Source organism: Colobus angolensis, unplaced genomic scaffold (genome assembly GCF_000951035.1).
Source record: "Colobus angolensis palliatus isolate OR3802 unplaced genomic scaffold, Cang.pa_1.0 Scaffold316, whole genome shotgun sequence".
Classification (NCBI taxonomy): Eukaryota; Metazoa; Chordata; class Mammalia; order Primates; family Cercopithecidae; genus Colobus; species Colobus angolensis.
This window is the reverse complement of record NW_012116444.1, coordinates 2,411,901-2,427,767: the sequence shown is the minus strand read 5'-3', so window position 1 is coordinate 2,427,767 and position 15,867 is coordinate 2,411,901. Positions and strand designations below refer to the sequence as shown.

The 15,867-nt window shown below is 40.5% G+C and overlaps 1 protein-coding gene across 4 annotated transcripts in view; it reads left to right on the top strand.

The window, feature by feature from the left end:
• ENTPD1 (ectonucleoside triphosphate diphosphohydrolase 1) overlaps window positions 1-15,867 on the top strand; it is a 105,544-nt gene that overhangs the window by 69,282 nt on the left and 20,395 nt on the right. For 2 of the 4 annotated variants that reach the window (XM_011951236.1, XM_011951237.1), the window contains 4 exons: window positions 9,300-9,417; window positions 11,968-12,118; window positions 14,098-14,257; window positions 14,986-15,225. In XM_011951236.1, coding sequence (XP_011806626.1) covers window positions 9,300-9,417; window positions 11,968-12,118; window positions 14,098-14,257; window positions 14,986-15,225 — 669 coding nt within the window. The remainder of the gene's footprint in view (window positions 1-9,299; window positions 9,418-11,967; window positions 12,119-14,097; window positions 14,258-14,985; window positions 15,226-15,867) is intronic. The other 2 variants (XM_011951238.1, XM_011951240.1) reach the window with 2 other exon arrangements.

Here is a 15,867-nt window from a genome sequence, read left to right as displayed (position 1 = left end):
AAAAAACAAAACAAAATGAAACAAAAAAAGCCCAGGGACTGATACGTTTTAAAATCTTCCATGTGATTCTAATGAGTAGTTTTTATCGAAGACCACTGCTTTGAAGGGTTTCATACGGGGAAGTGATGCCCAGATTTGTGTTCCCAAGATTCCTTTTGGCTGCAGAGCAGATTAGAGGAGGAGAGACCAGTTAGCATGCTTCTGGTCCAAGGCAGGTGAGGCCAGAATTAAGGCATTGTCTGTGGGGTGAAGGGAGGGGATAATGTGAAAGACACTTGGGTTGACCAGATCTTTGTGACAAAATTCCTTTGAGGACCTTTTAAGATTAAGATGGAACAGGTACCTTGGGACAGTAAATACTGAGAGAAAACTCCGAATGCCTCTGTTTAAAGAGGGTGGTGGCCACAAGCCTCTCTTGGTGCAACTTCATACATGGAAAGACTTTCAGCTGTCCTGTACTCACTTCCGCTTTAATTTGTTATCCCTGTCCTCTTGCAGGGATCATTATTCTGCCTGCCTAGAGTACAACACAACATGGGCCATGGACTCACACTGCCTTGGATTTGAATCTTCGCTCTGTTCTTAGGGTCACCTCTAAGCCTTAGTTTCTCCACTTGTATGATGGAGCTGATGAGTCTTCTCTTGTAAGATTACTGTGAGAATTCAGTGGGATAAAGTACATGCAAATGTGAGTGCAGAGCAGAAGGCCTGCCCACTGCAGACCCTCAGTGATTAATAACTCATGTCTTATCATTTTTGCAGCTTACCTGCCTTAGTGACAAATTAACAGTTATCATTATTTTATTCCCACTATTCCCCATCTGACTTGCCCTTGTGTAGCCCATTTCAGGTCAGCCCACCCATGCTGATGATTCAGTCTTGTCATCTTCCTGCCTGACCTAGTTCGGGTTCAGCCCTGCTGGGGAGGTGGTGGCCTCATGCCTGGGCCACATGTGGCATAACACAGCAAGAACTCTTTATTGTTCTGATATGTTTACTTGCCCTGCTACCTAAAAGGTTATAAGCACATTGAGGACAGGGAATGGATTTCATTTGTCTTTGTGTGCATTTTATTTATTCATTGACTCCATTTATCCATTTAATAAACAGTCATTGAACATCAACTCTATTGTAGGCCCTGGCATATATTAGTGAGCAAGATGGGCAAAGTTATTATACCCTTGTTGAACTTATAGTCTAATGAGGGAGATAATCATTAATCAAATAATCATAAAATAAATGTTAAATTACAGCCAGCACAACTGATTTGGATAGTTGCTCCAGAGAATTTTGCTGACTGAATAGAGTAAGCACCTTGAACAGATAAAACTGCTCCCTCCTTGTATATGAAGAGCGCAGGACCAGCCTGGTAGCCAGGCAGTGTCAGGGTGGGAAGCAGACCTCTGTCTCAGAGTTCTCTAGAGATCCTAGTTCCCCACTCTTACCCTCAGAGACTTCGCAGTTTGAACCTCCAGAGTGCAGGGCCTCGGAAGCTACATGTGTTAGCAGGCGTCCTGGGGCATTCTCATGCCACTGAAGTCTATGAACCACTGCCTGTGAGACACAATGAGAACTTAAAAAAACAAAACAAAACAAAACAAAACAAAAAAAACCATAGCCTTAATGAACTGAAGAGCCATTAGCTGTACCCAAGGCTTCCCCCGGGAAAGTACCTTTGTTCTGGTGGACCTAGGTGGGGAGGTAGCTTTGATGTCTGCTTGGTTCCCCACTTCCTTGTCTACTCATCACTGAACAGTGGCAGTTAGTGATTGTCAGATATTCCTTTTAGCACAAACATTCCACATTTTGGCACACACTGAGTCTCTGTCACACAAGCACCAGACTGACCCAATACCAAACAACTACCCTTCATTAAACACTGCCTCTTCTGTGAATGCAGGCTTGGGGACCAGACCACTTTGATTTTAATTCCAGATATGCTACTTTCCTAGTTGAGAGTTTGGGCAAAAAAATTCTCTCTATGCCTCCCCTTCTATGTAAAAGCAAGATAGTAATAGTACTTAGAAGATGGTTGTGAGAATTAAATGGAATAATACAAGTGGCTTAATTGTCAGAGTGATGAGCACATCAGAAGTCCTCAATGGAGACTACCTGCTTTAATGAAGAGATGTCCTGTGGAAGGCCCTTAGCTATTAGTGTGTCATGGTCACTGAACCAGTACTCTGCAGGATTTCCAACTTCTGTTAAAGGGTAATGACCTTTCTTTATGCATCTGCTTTATAAAAGTGCTGTTCTTAGATAAAGCATTTGTGATTTTATCTTTTTATGGAGACTTTGGAAAGATCTGCTCTGATTTCCAACCTCAAATACTCTTGGAAAATATTTGTATTATTTTTACTCTATTGGATTTTAATGTGTGTTTTAAAAAACATCTGCAGATAGATGGTGGTTGCACAACAATATGAATATCCTTAATACCACAAAACTGCACTTAAAAATGGTTACATGGTAACTTTTATGTTATGTATGTTTAACAGCAATTTAAAAATAAAACAATAACAGAACTGTGGTTTGTATTAAAGATCTAGTAACTCTAATTAAAGAAAAAGGAAAGGAAGAAAATGGTCTCTAAATGTTTATAGGCCCTGCTAGCATCTCTGCTGTCTGGTTTATTTATAGAGTTCTAGAGTCTTACTCAAAATTATAAGCTTTGTATATAAACCCAAGCTCACTGAGACAGACTGATGAGGCTGCTGAAGTTACCATTAAAGCTACAGGAACTTCTAAGAAAGTTTTTGAAGACACACTGTGTCTGAAGGGACCATGAGAAGTTAATGATCACACTTGTCTGTGTTACCAGATGTCTTAGTCTGTTTTGTGTGGCTGTAACAGAATGCGACAAACTTGGTAATTTATCAATATAAAGAACAGAAATTAATTTTCTCACAGTTCTGGAGGCCAAGAAGCCCAAGATCAAGGTGCTGGCAGGCTTGGTGTCTGGTAAGGGCCTGGTCTCTGCTTCCAAGATGATGCCTTGAACTCTGCATCCTCTGGAGGGAGGAATGCTGTTCCTCACATGGCAAAAGAGTAGGAGATAGCAACTCACTCCCCAAACCCCATTTAACTGTGGCATTAATCCATTTAAGAGGGCAGAGCGCTTGAATACCTAAATACCTCCCACTAGGGCTCACTTCCTGATGCTGATGCATTGGTGATAAAGTTTTCAACACATGAGTTTTGGAGGGGAAAACAGTCAAACCATAGCATCTGTCTTATGGGCTTTTGGGGAAGGTGTAGGACAACTCCAATGGTACTACTTTATATTAGACAATGAAAATTAACCTCTTTTAGGGCTGGAAGGGATTTAGGAACCATCCAGTTCCAACTCCCTCATTTATCTATTTGATTCCATAATTATCTGTTGAATTCTTTCTTTGTGCCTAACGTATAGTAGGATATACCATCGTGGATGCTGTATATACTGTGGTAAACAAAGTAGACCTGCCCTCACGTAGCTTACAAGCTAATAAGAAAGATAGATATTAATCAAATAGCTGCATAAATATGTAATTACACCATGTGACCAGTATTGTCTTTAGAGGGAAAATACAGGCATTCTGATCAGGAGGGTAGGATCTAAACTCAGGAGGTCAGAGAAGGCTGAGATGTCAAGTGAGGGGCTTTCTGGGTAAAGGCCCTGGAGCAGAAGCCATGAGACCTATGGGCAACTGCAAGCAGGCCAGTTCCACCAGATGTGTTTTCTGAATGAGAAGAGGGTGAAATATTCTACTTCTGTGGAGCCAGGAAGCAGGCTGACTGATGCTCTAGTTTCTCTTTGTTTCTGCTTCTAAAGAGACTTACCCAGAAGCCTGGAACTATATGACATTTGTGTAGGTAGAATTGTTTCCATCCTAAGGAGAGATCCGCACTACTTCTATGTGGCCTCCAGTCTCAGTGAGCTTAGGGTCTGTTGCGCCTACATTTCCAGGTCTTCACCAAGGCCCCTGCATTGGTGTTTCCATGAACCAAGCAAGGTCACTTCTACTGTTCCTCTTTCTGGACCACCACTTCTGTTCATCGGTTATAACCGATCTTCATGAGCTAGGTTGATCATGCATTATGTGCATAAACAAAAGCCAGCTTAGAACAAAATTGTATGCACAGTAAAATTACAACTGTATAAAAATAATATACAACTTTTAAAAAATTTAAATTATTTTTAGACTCATGGGGCACATGCACAGATTTGTTTCATGGGTATATTGCATGATGCTGAGGTTTGGGCTTCTAATGATCCTGTCACCCAAGTAGTGAACATAGAACCTGATAGGTAGTTTTTCAACCTTTGACCTCCTCCCTACCTCCCCTCTTTCTGAATCCCCAATGTTTATTGTTCCCATCTTTGTGTTCATGTGTACCCAACGTTTAGCTTCCACTTACAAGAATATGCAGTATTTGGTTTTCTGTTCCTGTGTTAATTTGCTTAGGGTAATGGCCTCCAGCTGCATTCACGTTGCTGCAAAGGACATGATTTCATTCTTTTTTTATAGCTGTATAGTATTCCATAGTGCATATGTACCACGTTTCCTTTATACAATTCATCATTGATGGACTCCTGAGTTGATTCCATGTCTTTGCTATTATGAATAGTGCCACGTTACATTTACAAGTGCAGGTGTCTTTTTGGTAGAATAATTTGTTTTCCTTTGGGTATATACCTAGTAATGGAATTGCTGGGTCAAATGGCAATTCTATTTTTAGTTCTTTGAGAAATCTCTAACCTTCTTTTCACAGGGCTGAATAAATTTGCATTCCCACCAACAGTGTGTAAGCATTCCCTTGTATGCACAATCTTGCCAGCATCTGTTATTTTCTAACTTCTTAATAGCCATTCTGACTGGTATAAAATGGTATCTCATTGTGGTTTTAACATTCATCTCTCTGATGACCAGTGATGATGAGCATTTTTCAAAAGTGTGTTGGTCACTTGTATGTCTTCTCTTGGGAAGTGTTTATTTATGTCTTTGTCCCACTTTTTAATGGGGTTATTTTTTTCTTGTTGAGTTGTTTGAGTTCCTTATAGATTCTAAATATTAGTCCTTTGTTGGATACACAGTTGGAAAATATTTTCTCCCATTCTGTAGGTTGTGTGTTTACTCTGTCACTGGTTTCTTTTGCTGTGCAGAAGCTCTTTAGTTTAATTAGGTCCCAATTGTTAATTTTTGTTTTCACTGCATTTGCTTTTGAGGACTTAGTCATAAATTCTTTACTGAGGCCAATGTCTGGAAGGGTATTTCTTAGGTTTTCTTTTATGACTTTTATAGTTTGAGGGTTTTACACTTATGTGTTTATTCCACCTTGAGTTAATTTTTGTATATGGTGAGACGTAGGGGTCTAGTTTCATACTTCTGTATATGGTTAGCCAATTTTCCCACCACCATTTTTAAAATAGGGAGTCCTTTTCCCATTGTTTATTTTTGTCAGCTTTGTCAAAGATCACTTGGTTTTAAGTGTGTGGCTTTATTTCAGGGTCTGTATTCTGTTCCATTGATCTATGTATCTATTTCTGTACTAATATCATGCTGTTTTAGTTATCATAGCTTTGTTGTTTAAAGTTAGGTTATGTGATGCCTCTGGCTTTATCCTTTTTGCTTAGGATTGACTTGGCTATTTGGGCTCTTTTTTGGTTCTATATGAATTTTAGAATAGTTTTTTTTTCTAATTCTACAATTTCTTTGGGCAATACTATGCATTCAAAAAAGACTTGCAAGGAAATAAATAAAAATAAAAGTGATATCTAATTGGTAGAATCTTAAACATCTTTTTTTTACTTCATTTTATGAGTGATATTTAAGAAACTTTTAGTACTCTTAAAATAGAAAATAATATTGAAATAATCCCGAGGGAGTGTCAGATCTCTTCCTTATCACCCAAATCTTGCTGTTTTCTTTAAAGGATATACTCATAGGGACTTTTGGAAATATTTAAATATGAGGTACAGAGAAATGTTGGGTTTCTCCACTGCTAGACTTTGAGACATTCACTAGCTAATGGGCTTGTGAGCCCAGGAGGCAGAGAGAACATGAACATTCTCCAAACTTCCGGGAAGCTTTATTTACTGAAGCCCTTGTAGGCCTTGTACTCTCTGGAACATGCATTGGAAAATGCTAGTGTGGTGGAAAGAGAACAAAATGCTGTGGCTACCTGGGCTCTGATGGACATTGTAACAAAGAAAGGCAAACTCCCCAAATGCTCAAATTGAACTTTCAGTCAAGCTTTATCTGTCTCTCAAGCAGCAAACAATGCCAGTTTTTTATTCTGCAAGCCATTTTAGAAGACAAAATGTTTAGCACAGTTGCACAGGTTAGCATGCTAGTGTACTGTGTACACAAGATGAAATGTCCTCAATTTCTGCATTAAAATATGCTTTACCCCCTTCTCAAACACTTATCAAATGAAACGTAGTAAAAGCTTTTGTTTCTCAACTACCTCACTGTGTAAGGCCTTAGAGAAAACAAGCTGACAAAAGCAAGCCTGGTTCTTTGGCTCTATGGGAAGAATGACTTTCATATCAACAATATTAGAATAAAATGTCCTGATCCCAGATAAAGACTGCTTGCTGCTTATACCTTGCCAGTGTTTGTCATATGCTGCTGTGGTTGGAACATTTTCTGGCAGGAAGCAATCAGGGGCCCTGTTAGGGAACAACAGAATTTTCTGCCATGTAATTCCTGGGCCTTTTTCTCCACTCTAGGAGGTTTCTCACGGGTCCAGTGGCCCCAGACCTCAGTCAATGTTCCTCTCTGCCCACAGTGGCCACCACCTAAGCCATTTCTTGGATTCCTTTCACTGCAGGCCTAGCTGTAGAGGAGTCTGTCCAGCTTGCTTCCTTGCTGTGCCCAAAGCCTACAGGCCCTTTTCTTTCTAAAGGCATAATGCTAATTACTGGAGGGAATCCCCACTGTGTGTAACTAGGAAGAGAACACTGTGGAGGTTATGGCAGGTCAAGGGTCCTCACAAGGTCTGCACAGTGATATTCCCTGGTCTGGTGAAATGGAATAGGGTTTGACACTCAATAGGCTCTACTTTTAGGTTTTCCTAGTGGTCCAGGGAGGTCTCTTAAATCCTATTTCTTGTCTCTTTTCTCCCTGGAGTCTCTTAGATTCATAGCAGGTGGTATATATACCTGTTGGCACCTACATTTTCAGGTCTTCACTGGGGCCCCCACATTGGTGTCTCCATGAACCAAACAAGGTCATTTCTACTGTTCCTCTTTCCAGACCACTGCTTCTGTTCATGGAACCTAGCTTATATATGTAGGGAGATTCACATATACACACACCACACACACACACACACACACACACACACACACACACACACACACACACACAGCTAAATTAAGCATTTTTAAAGTGGCAGACCACATTTTGAGGTCTGCAGCTTAAATAAGCAGCCATGTGACAAGAGTCATTGGCTTACATTTCAGAATCGTCTCCTGCTTCTCTTCCTTTTGCTTCCCCATTTACTTCCCTCTATATTTCTTCTCTAAGGAAGATTAAAAAGCACATGTGCCATCATGCTCTTCTCCCAAGTTCATGTCAGATGTCATTACTCAATCATGGCATTTTTTAATCCTGAGTAAGCTCAGGGATATAGCCAGAGATGACTATCAGCTGATCAAAATGGGCATTGAGCAGTTTACTCCTGGGTAAATACCCCCAAAGAAATGAGAACTTATTTCAACAAAATGAAATGCACATGAATGTTTCTGGCGGCTGTATTTCCAGTAGCCCCAAACTGGAAATAACCCAAATGTCCATCAACAGTTGAATGGATAAAAATATAGTATATCCATATAATGAAATACTCTGCAGTGATGGAAAAAGATGATCTACTGATACACACAGTTTGAGTTCATCTTACATAATGTAAAGTGAACGAAGTTAGACATAAAGGAGGCATACTATGTGAGTTCATGCATTGCAGTTCAAAAACAGGCAGAACTTATACATGGTGGGAGAAGTTAAGACAGCGGTAACTGACTGAGAGGGGCACCGGGAAGCCTTGTGAGGGCTAGAATGTGTTTTGTATCTTGATCTGGGTGGTGGTTATATGGATGTGCACATATACAAAAATTTATTGAGGTGTATGCCTAATATTTGCACACTTTACTGTAGCTGCCCCTCATTTCATGTCCTTAAAAGGGGGCACCAATTTGAAAATTATTGCCCAGCCCTTGCTTCTGTGTTTCTAGATATAAAGTCTTGAGTCTGACTTTGATTCAAGTCCAGGCTCTGTCACCTATCAGCTGTGTATCTTGAGGAAATTGCTGAACCTCTTCGTACTTTAGTTTCTCACCTATATAGAAGGGGTAAAAATAGTACTTGCTCTATAGCACTGTTCTTAGAGTTTAGTTGGATAATTCATACCGGTTGCTTCATACAATACCTGTCTGGTACATTTAGTGCACTTGTGAAATATGACATGGTGACTTGTTCTTTCTCTTCTGATCATCTAGTTCTTTCTCCTGCTGTCATCTATCCTTCTCCTCTGCCTACTTTCTTTCCTCCTTTTTTTCTTCTTTTCATCTCCCCCTATCGTAAAGCCAAAAACATGAAGTTTAAGTACATATATTTTAAAATATATTAAATACAATTTTACAGTTATATTCATAATTTAAAAGTGAGTGCATTTACTGTTTTTTACACCTCTCCTTAAAACAAACTCTGCATTTATTGAACTAAAATTAGATGAAGATATTTATTATGTCTTACTGGCACTCAATGGAGTAACTCAGTGGTTCCCAAACTTACCTGCACATTAGAATCATTTGGGACCTTATAAAAATTTCAAAGCCCAGGACACATACCAGATCAATTAGATCACAATATCTGGGTCTAGGACACAAGCATCAGTAGCCATTGAAGCTTTCTAGGTGATTCCCGTATGATTCCAATGTGTAGACAAATTTGGGAACTATAGATTAATGGCCTTCTGTTCCTTCCACAGTGTCTCAGCTACTTCAGCATGTGGTTCTGAATCTTGGCTGCACATTAGAATCACCTAAGAAGCTTCTAAACAATACTGTTTCTTGGGCCCTGTTCTGCATAAGGTCTGAATATTTCTAACATGCAACCAGCATGAAGAGCCCCATTCTAACAGGGTTGGTATCCTGGTAGATTTTGTGATCGGAGTGACTCCAGTGCCATCTCCTCAATGTTCCTCTCAAATACTTTCTCCTCATGTTTTTGAAAATTCCAGTCCTTTCTCTTGCAAGCCTAATATGGAGATGAGTGATGTGATACTGATAAGTTTTTGGTCTGTTTTGCTTTCAGTATGGGATTGTGCTGGATGCGGGTTCTTCTCACACAAGTTTATACATCTATAAGTGGCCAGCAGAAAAGGAGAATGACACAGGGGTGGTGCATCAAGTAGAAGAATGCAGGGTTAAAGGTAAGATGAAGACCAAGGGAAGGGGAGGCCGACAGTGGGGCATGAGAACATGAGAGGTGTATGGCCAGTAGAACACAAGAGAAAAAGGAGCCCCAAGCATAGGAAGCCAAGTGAAGAACACAGTGCAGCTGCTGTTGTTATGTTATCATTACAGAAATCATATTGAAATCAGTCCTTAATGATCAAACCCTAAGAATAAACACACATAAATATAATTAATAGTAGCTCCCATCAACAGAACACTTCTGCATGCTATGTACTTAGTACTGAACATGTGTTACTTCAGTATGCCCTCATAATCTCCCTTTGAGGTATGTATTATTATACTAATTTTTTTAAAATGGGGGCACTGAGGTTGAGAGAGGTTATACCACTTGTATGTTACTCAAGCTAGTAAGTGATGGGGCTGCGGTTCAAACCAAGTTCTGCCCAACTTCAAGTCTACATCTTAGCCAGTGCTTCTCAAACTTGAAACTGCTTGAGCTTGTCAAAAACACAGATGATGGCATGGGCCCCTTCCCCTAGAGTTTCTGAGTCAGCAGATCCGGAATGAAGCCTGTGAATTTGTGTTTCTAAGAAGTTCCTAGGTGATGCTGATCCGGCTGGTTCAGATATTGCTCTCTTAATCTTTGTACCCTGATCTACAGCTTGGAAGACATTTTTCAAAGCTTTCAGCCTCTGTTTAGGGAGGAAAGACCAAATTATAGGTTCTTAGGGCTGGGAAAAGGAACTTACAGATCATTTAAATTTTGTTTCACAGAGAAGGAAACAAAAACCTGGAGGATTAGTGCCTTGAAAGTAGCAACAGAATTGAGACAAGAATCTAGGTCTCCTAATTACACTCTAGGCTTCCTGCTACTCTAAACTGCTGGATTATATATCAACAATTTTTTTCTTTTAAGGTCGTAATATAAGTTAGAGTGGTTGACATTCAGCTTTCACTCCCTTTACCCAGTACCCCACCATGCACCATTGTACCACAATCTCTCTGACTTTTCTCTCTCTTAGCCTTTTGAGCTGGGAACCCACTGTTTGTTTTTAGTTGGACCGATAGCCTAGATCCTGGAAGATAATTGATTTTTAGTTTGATAGGCTATGGAATCCACTAATTTTCATAGTTTATCAAGAAAGTAGTAGAGAGGAGATATTTCCAAGAGAGCAAGTCATTCTACCCAGTAGCCCATCAATACTGAGACTTTGGTTGCATCAATACTGAGACAGTACTTCTAGCCTTTCTTAAAGCCCAAATCCCTCATTTTATTGGCTTTTATTTAACCCACTGCCTTCCATTTTTAAAAGTTATTTTAAGGGCTGGGCATGGTGGCTCATGCCTATAATCCCAGCACTTCGGGAGGCTGAGGTGGGCAGATCAGAAGGTCAGGAGATGGAGACCATCCTGGCTAACACGGTGAAACCCTGTATCTACTAAAAATACAAAAAAATTAGGGCATGGTGGTGTGTGCCAGTAGTCCCAGCTACTAAGGAGGCTGAGGCAGGAGAATCGCTTGAACCTGGGAGGCAGAGGTAGCAGTGAGCCGAGATCGTGCCACTACACTCCAGCCTGGGCAACAGAGCAAGACTCCGTCTCAAAAAAAAAAAAAAAAATCTAGAAGATATCTTTCTTCTGAGACTTAACCCATGAGTGTTTGGCCTAACAAATGCAGGATTTTTCCCTCTCAAAAGAGAGAGTTCTCTAGTTAATCAAATGTTGAACACAAATTTTCTGAATCAAAACAATTAGCTGGTAACTTAGAGCTGATTTTCTCATGGTTGTTAGGCTGTTTGAAAACCTGTGAATGATCTGGATAACTTATTTAAATAAGTATCTTTAAAGCAATTACTCTGCTATGAAGCACTGATAGTGTAGATATTTATCTTAATGTGAGATGAAAGTGTTGTTATAACTTCAAAAAGCTTAAGGAATCTTGGCTCTAATCCTCCATAGCAACAGTCAGTTTTGCTCTCAAACTGGAAAAACAGTTTTGCTAGGGAAGCAGGATATCAGAGTGGAAAAGTCACCAAGGATATGTAGATTCTGTTTCTCTTTCTTATAACAGGAAGCAACTCCACCTCAGAAACTTTAAGGTGCTGGCCAGGATCAGATAGCTAGTTAGTAGCAGCTTTCATCTTTTCAGTAAAAGCCAATTTGTCTGCTGCTTAATTTTTATTCTAAGTGTCATCTTTAGGTCTTTTAGGAACTAGTGTCATTAATTACAATGTTGTGGAGGAAATATCAAAAAGCAGCTAATGGAGTAGCTATCTATAAGATCCCCATTAAAGTCTGAGCACATTATGCAATTGAATATGAAATTGCACCATCCAGTGGCAGAATTATTGAACATTGGACAGACCCAACTTAAAGTTTGGAAATTAAATCCTCTCAAGGCTAGGTCCAGTGAATTACCCTCTAAGCACAATAACCTAATGTATAGTACATCAGGAAATTGTTTTCTTGTATTTTTTCAAAACACCGTATTTTGATCTACTATTGTTAAGGTATGTTTTATAATTTTTTTTTAAAAGATTGTTATCTTCTACATCTTTTCCTAGGTCCTGGAATCTCAAAATATGTTCAGAAAGTAAATGAAATAGGCATTTACCTGACTGATTGCATGGAAAGAGCTAGGGAAGTGATTCCAAGGTCCCAGCACCAAGAGACACCCGTTTACCTGGGAGCCACGGCAGGCATGCGGTTGCTCAGGTATAGCAGCATGTAGGGACCAAAGAGTATCTGGGAGTTAGGCTTGGCAGTGAAAGAGCCTCTGAAGTTACGGGAGAGAACCACACTCCCTAATACCCCAAGTTCTACACACCCAAATCCATACCTAAGAAAGGAAATTTCAGTAAGTGAATAAAATGTCCAAACTCTTAGCATATACAGGGATAGGATTTTATGTATGTTAAAAAAAAAAAAAAAAAAGCCCCCTTGTGCATCTCCCTATGGGGAATTCAAGAGGGATGGGGCACAGGGATAGAAAGACGAGGCCCGTATACTCTGGGGTTTGGGGCTACAGACTTAGCTACTCAATAGCTGGGAGGAAGAGGATAAGAGGAGACTCATAGACATCCCATGTCATAAATATTCACAACTAGCACATCTTTATATCACTTGATACCTGTGTGAATTATTTATTCACCTGTTCATTCATTCAGCATGTAAAGCCTTCTCTATCCAGAATATGAAAACTCAACCCTCAAGGAAATCAGTTTCAATGCAGGGTGATCAGTGTTTTAATAGAGGAGTGCCAGAGCTGCTAAGGGAGCACATTTGGCCCTGCCCAGGGTGAGAGGAGGTCAGGAAAACTTAGAGGAAGGGATGCCTGAACTGAATCATGAAAAATGAGTTGGAGGATTGGGGAATGGCTTTATCAGCAGAGCAGACAGCATGCATTCAGTAACTGATGTTTATTCAGCACCTATTATATGTCAGGCACTGTTCTAAGTACTTAGGATACAACCGTGAACAGGACAAAGTCTCTGACTTCATGGAGCTTGTGTTCTACCAGATGTGCAAAGGCAGGGAAGTGTGAGACGCATATTCAAAGGACTGTAAGTAGTTCTACCTAGATAGAAGATAGGTGAGTAGTGTAAAATAATAATGATAATAATAGTAGCAGCTCATATTTATTGAGCCCTTCCTATGTTCTTAGCACTGAGAACTTAATTGAACCATCATAACAACTCTATGAAATTAATTATTATTAACAAGATACAGAAGCTGTGGCTTACAAATATGAAGTAACTCACCCAAGGTCACACACCTGGGAAGTGGTGGAGCCAGGATTCTGAGTGGGATTCTGAAAAGGAAGGGTCCAGGTCACAAAGTGCCCTATGGGCCATGCTAGGAAGTTTGGAGTTTATCTTAGAGAGAGTAGGAAGCCATTAAAAGACACTACACAACTCGTGACACTGGTAGAGAAGATGGATTGGAGGGGAGAAAAGCTGGGGATAAAAGGAAGGCAGTTAGCAGGTGTGGAAGCCATTTAAATGAGAGATGACAGGGGCCTAATGCCAGCTGGAAGGTAGCATCCTTTTGCTCAGAGACTCCCAGGGTTGCGCAGCCTAGATCTTGGAAGCAATTGCATCCCATCTTCATTAAGACAACCCTGGAAGATTCCTTCTTCAGGTCTCAAAGTCTCAAACAGACCCAAGAACTGAGTTATAATATGGGGAAGATTTTTCCCAGGCTGGCAGCAGAGGAGTTTGGATGTATACTCCAGGTCATTTGCCACCTGGTTTCTACTAGAACCCTAATTAAAAACCTGGAGCAGAGTCTGGCCATGTAACCAGCTAGGAGCCACACACGATAGCTAATATAGCACACATCAGCTTCAGGTATGGTCATCAAACCATACCCAGCTCTCACCACTACAGTAATTTTAAGAGCCTTTGATAACTTTTTGAGCCAGGGAACTTCAGAACAAAAACGGTATTTTTAAGGAAAACCAACCTATGAAAGGATTGGAAGGATGTGGATTTGGAGAGAGATGAACAAAAGATTAATTCTGCCTCATCCAAAAGAAGGGTTCCTTGGACAGACATATGCGAAGATCCCCATCTCTCCATTTATTCCAGTGTATTATGATTCACTTCTTAGTAGCAGTGTGTGGATGCTATAGCTGAAATGGGTAATGTAATTATTAAAGCAAAAATGATAACCTCAGCTCTTCCTTTGTACAGGATGGAAAGTGAAGAGTTGGCAGACAGGGTTCTGGATGTGGTGGAGAGGAGCCTCAGCAACTACCCCTTTGACTTCCAGGGTGCCAGGATCATTACTGGCCAAGAGGAAGGTGCCTATGGCTGGATTACTATCAACTATCTGCTGGGCAAATTCAGTCAGGTGAATATCGCACAGCATCCATGGAGGTGGCTCTCTGGAGGCCAATGCCATTGCTATCTCAGGCAGTACTTGGGTCACTAGCCAGAATGAATGAATGAATGCTGAATGGATGGATGCATGGATAGATGGATGAATGAATTTACTGTCACATTTGTAAGGGTCACTAGAGGTGTAATTCTCTTACAAGACCTTCTATTGGGAGAATAAGGAAGACATGTCTTTGCCTTAGGGAGGCATAAAGGAAATGTATCATTAAAAATGTATCATTAAAAATTAGAATAGCTAACATTTGCCTTCTGCTATGTGTCTCGTGCTGTGCTCAGCACTTTTCATGTTTTCTCTGATTTCATCCTTAGAACAACAGTATGAGGTACTACATCATCCCCATTTAAGAGCCCCATATCGATGTCTAGAGAGGGTAATTATTCTGCCCATGGCTATACAACTAACAAGTGACTGAGCGAGAATTTGAACTTGAATGTGTCTGGCCTCAGACCTCTTGTTTGTAAACACTAGTTACACTGCTTCTATGTCTGGCAGTCTAAGCTATGTCTTTGAAGCCCCTCTTTTCTTGCTGATAATCTGTTGTAGATCAGGAGCCTCTAGTGAGCTTTGCCTCATCTTTATGCCCCTGTTTCTTTGCCTTAGGAAATCCCTGACTCCAACAGGGAGTATGAAAAGCAGAGTGTCCAGAGACTTCTAGCACTGGTAACTGTACTGTCTTTCAGAAAACGAGGTGGTTCAGCATAGTCCCGTATGAAACCAATAATCAGGAAACCTTTGGAGCTTTGGACCTTGGGGGAGCCTCTACACAAATCACTTTTGTACCCCAAAACCAGACTACTGAGTCCCCAGATAATGCTCTGCAATTTCGCCTCTATGGCAAGGACTACAATGTCTACACACATAGCTTCTTGTGCTATGGGAAGGATCAGGCACTCTGGCAGAAACTGGCCAAGGACATTCAGGCAAGTATAACTCAATCCAGACCTGCCCTCCTCACATCTGTGCCTCCAGCCCCCACATCCTGTTGTTTTCTCTTTCAAATTCAGTAGTTTGTCTGAACTTGGTTATTGTACTTTCCAAACCTTTTTAGGCAGGATATTGAACTACATCTGGTCGACCCTATAAATTGTTTCAACCAGACATCACCTCCCATGTTTGTTTACTGCGTTATCTCCACGGACACAACTGAGATCTTCTCTCAGGAAATAATTTCTCACCCTCATGGGGTTGATAATGAAAATTATGTGGTAGAATATTGTTTGTTGGAGGGGGAATTGCAATTTATAAGCTCCTTTAGACCACTTTTTAAAGCTCTTTATCCTACAAACTACGATAAAACAGAGTTGTTAGAAATGACCTGGAGAGGAGAAGAAAAAAAAACACTTCAGGAAATGCACAAAATGTATCAATTGACACTTCAAATCTTGTCATCTTGTCCCCAGATGCTTTCTGCATTTTGAAGACAAGAAAAGTTAAACACACTTTGGGAGGCCGAGGCGGGTGGATCACTTGAGGTCAGGAGTTGGAGACCAGCCTGGCCAACATGGTGAAACCCCATCTCTACTAAAAATACAAAAAAAAAAATTAGCCGGGCATGGTGGCAC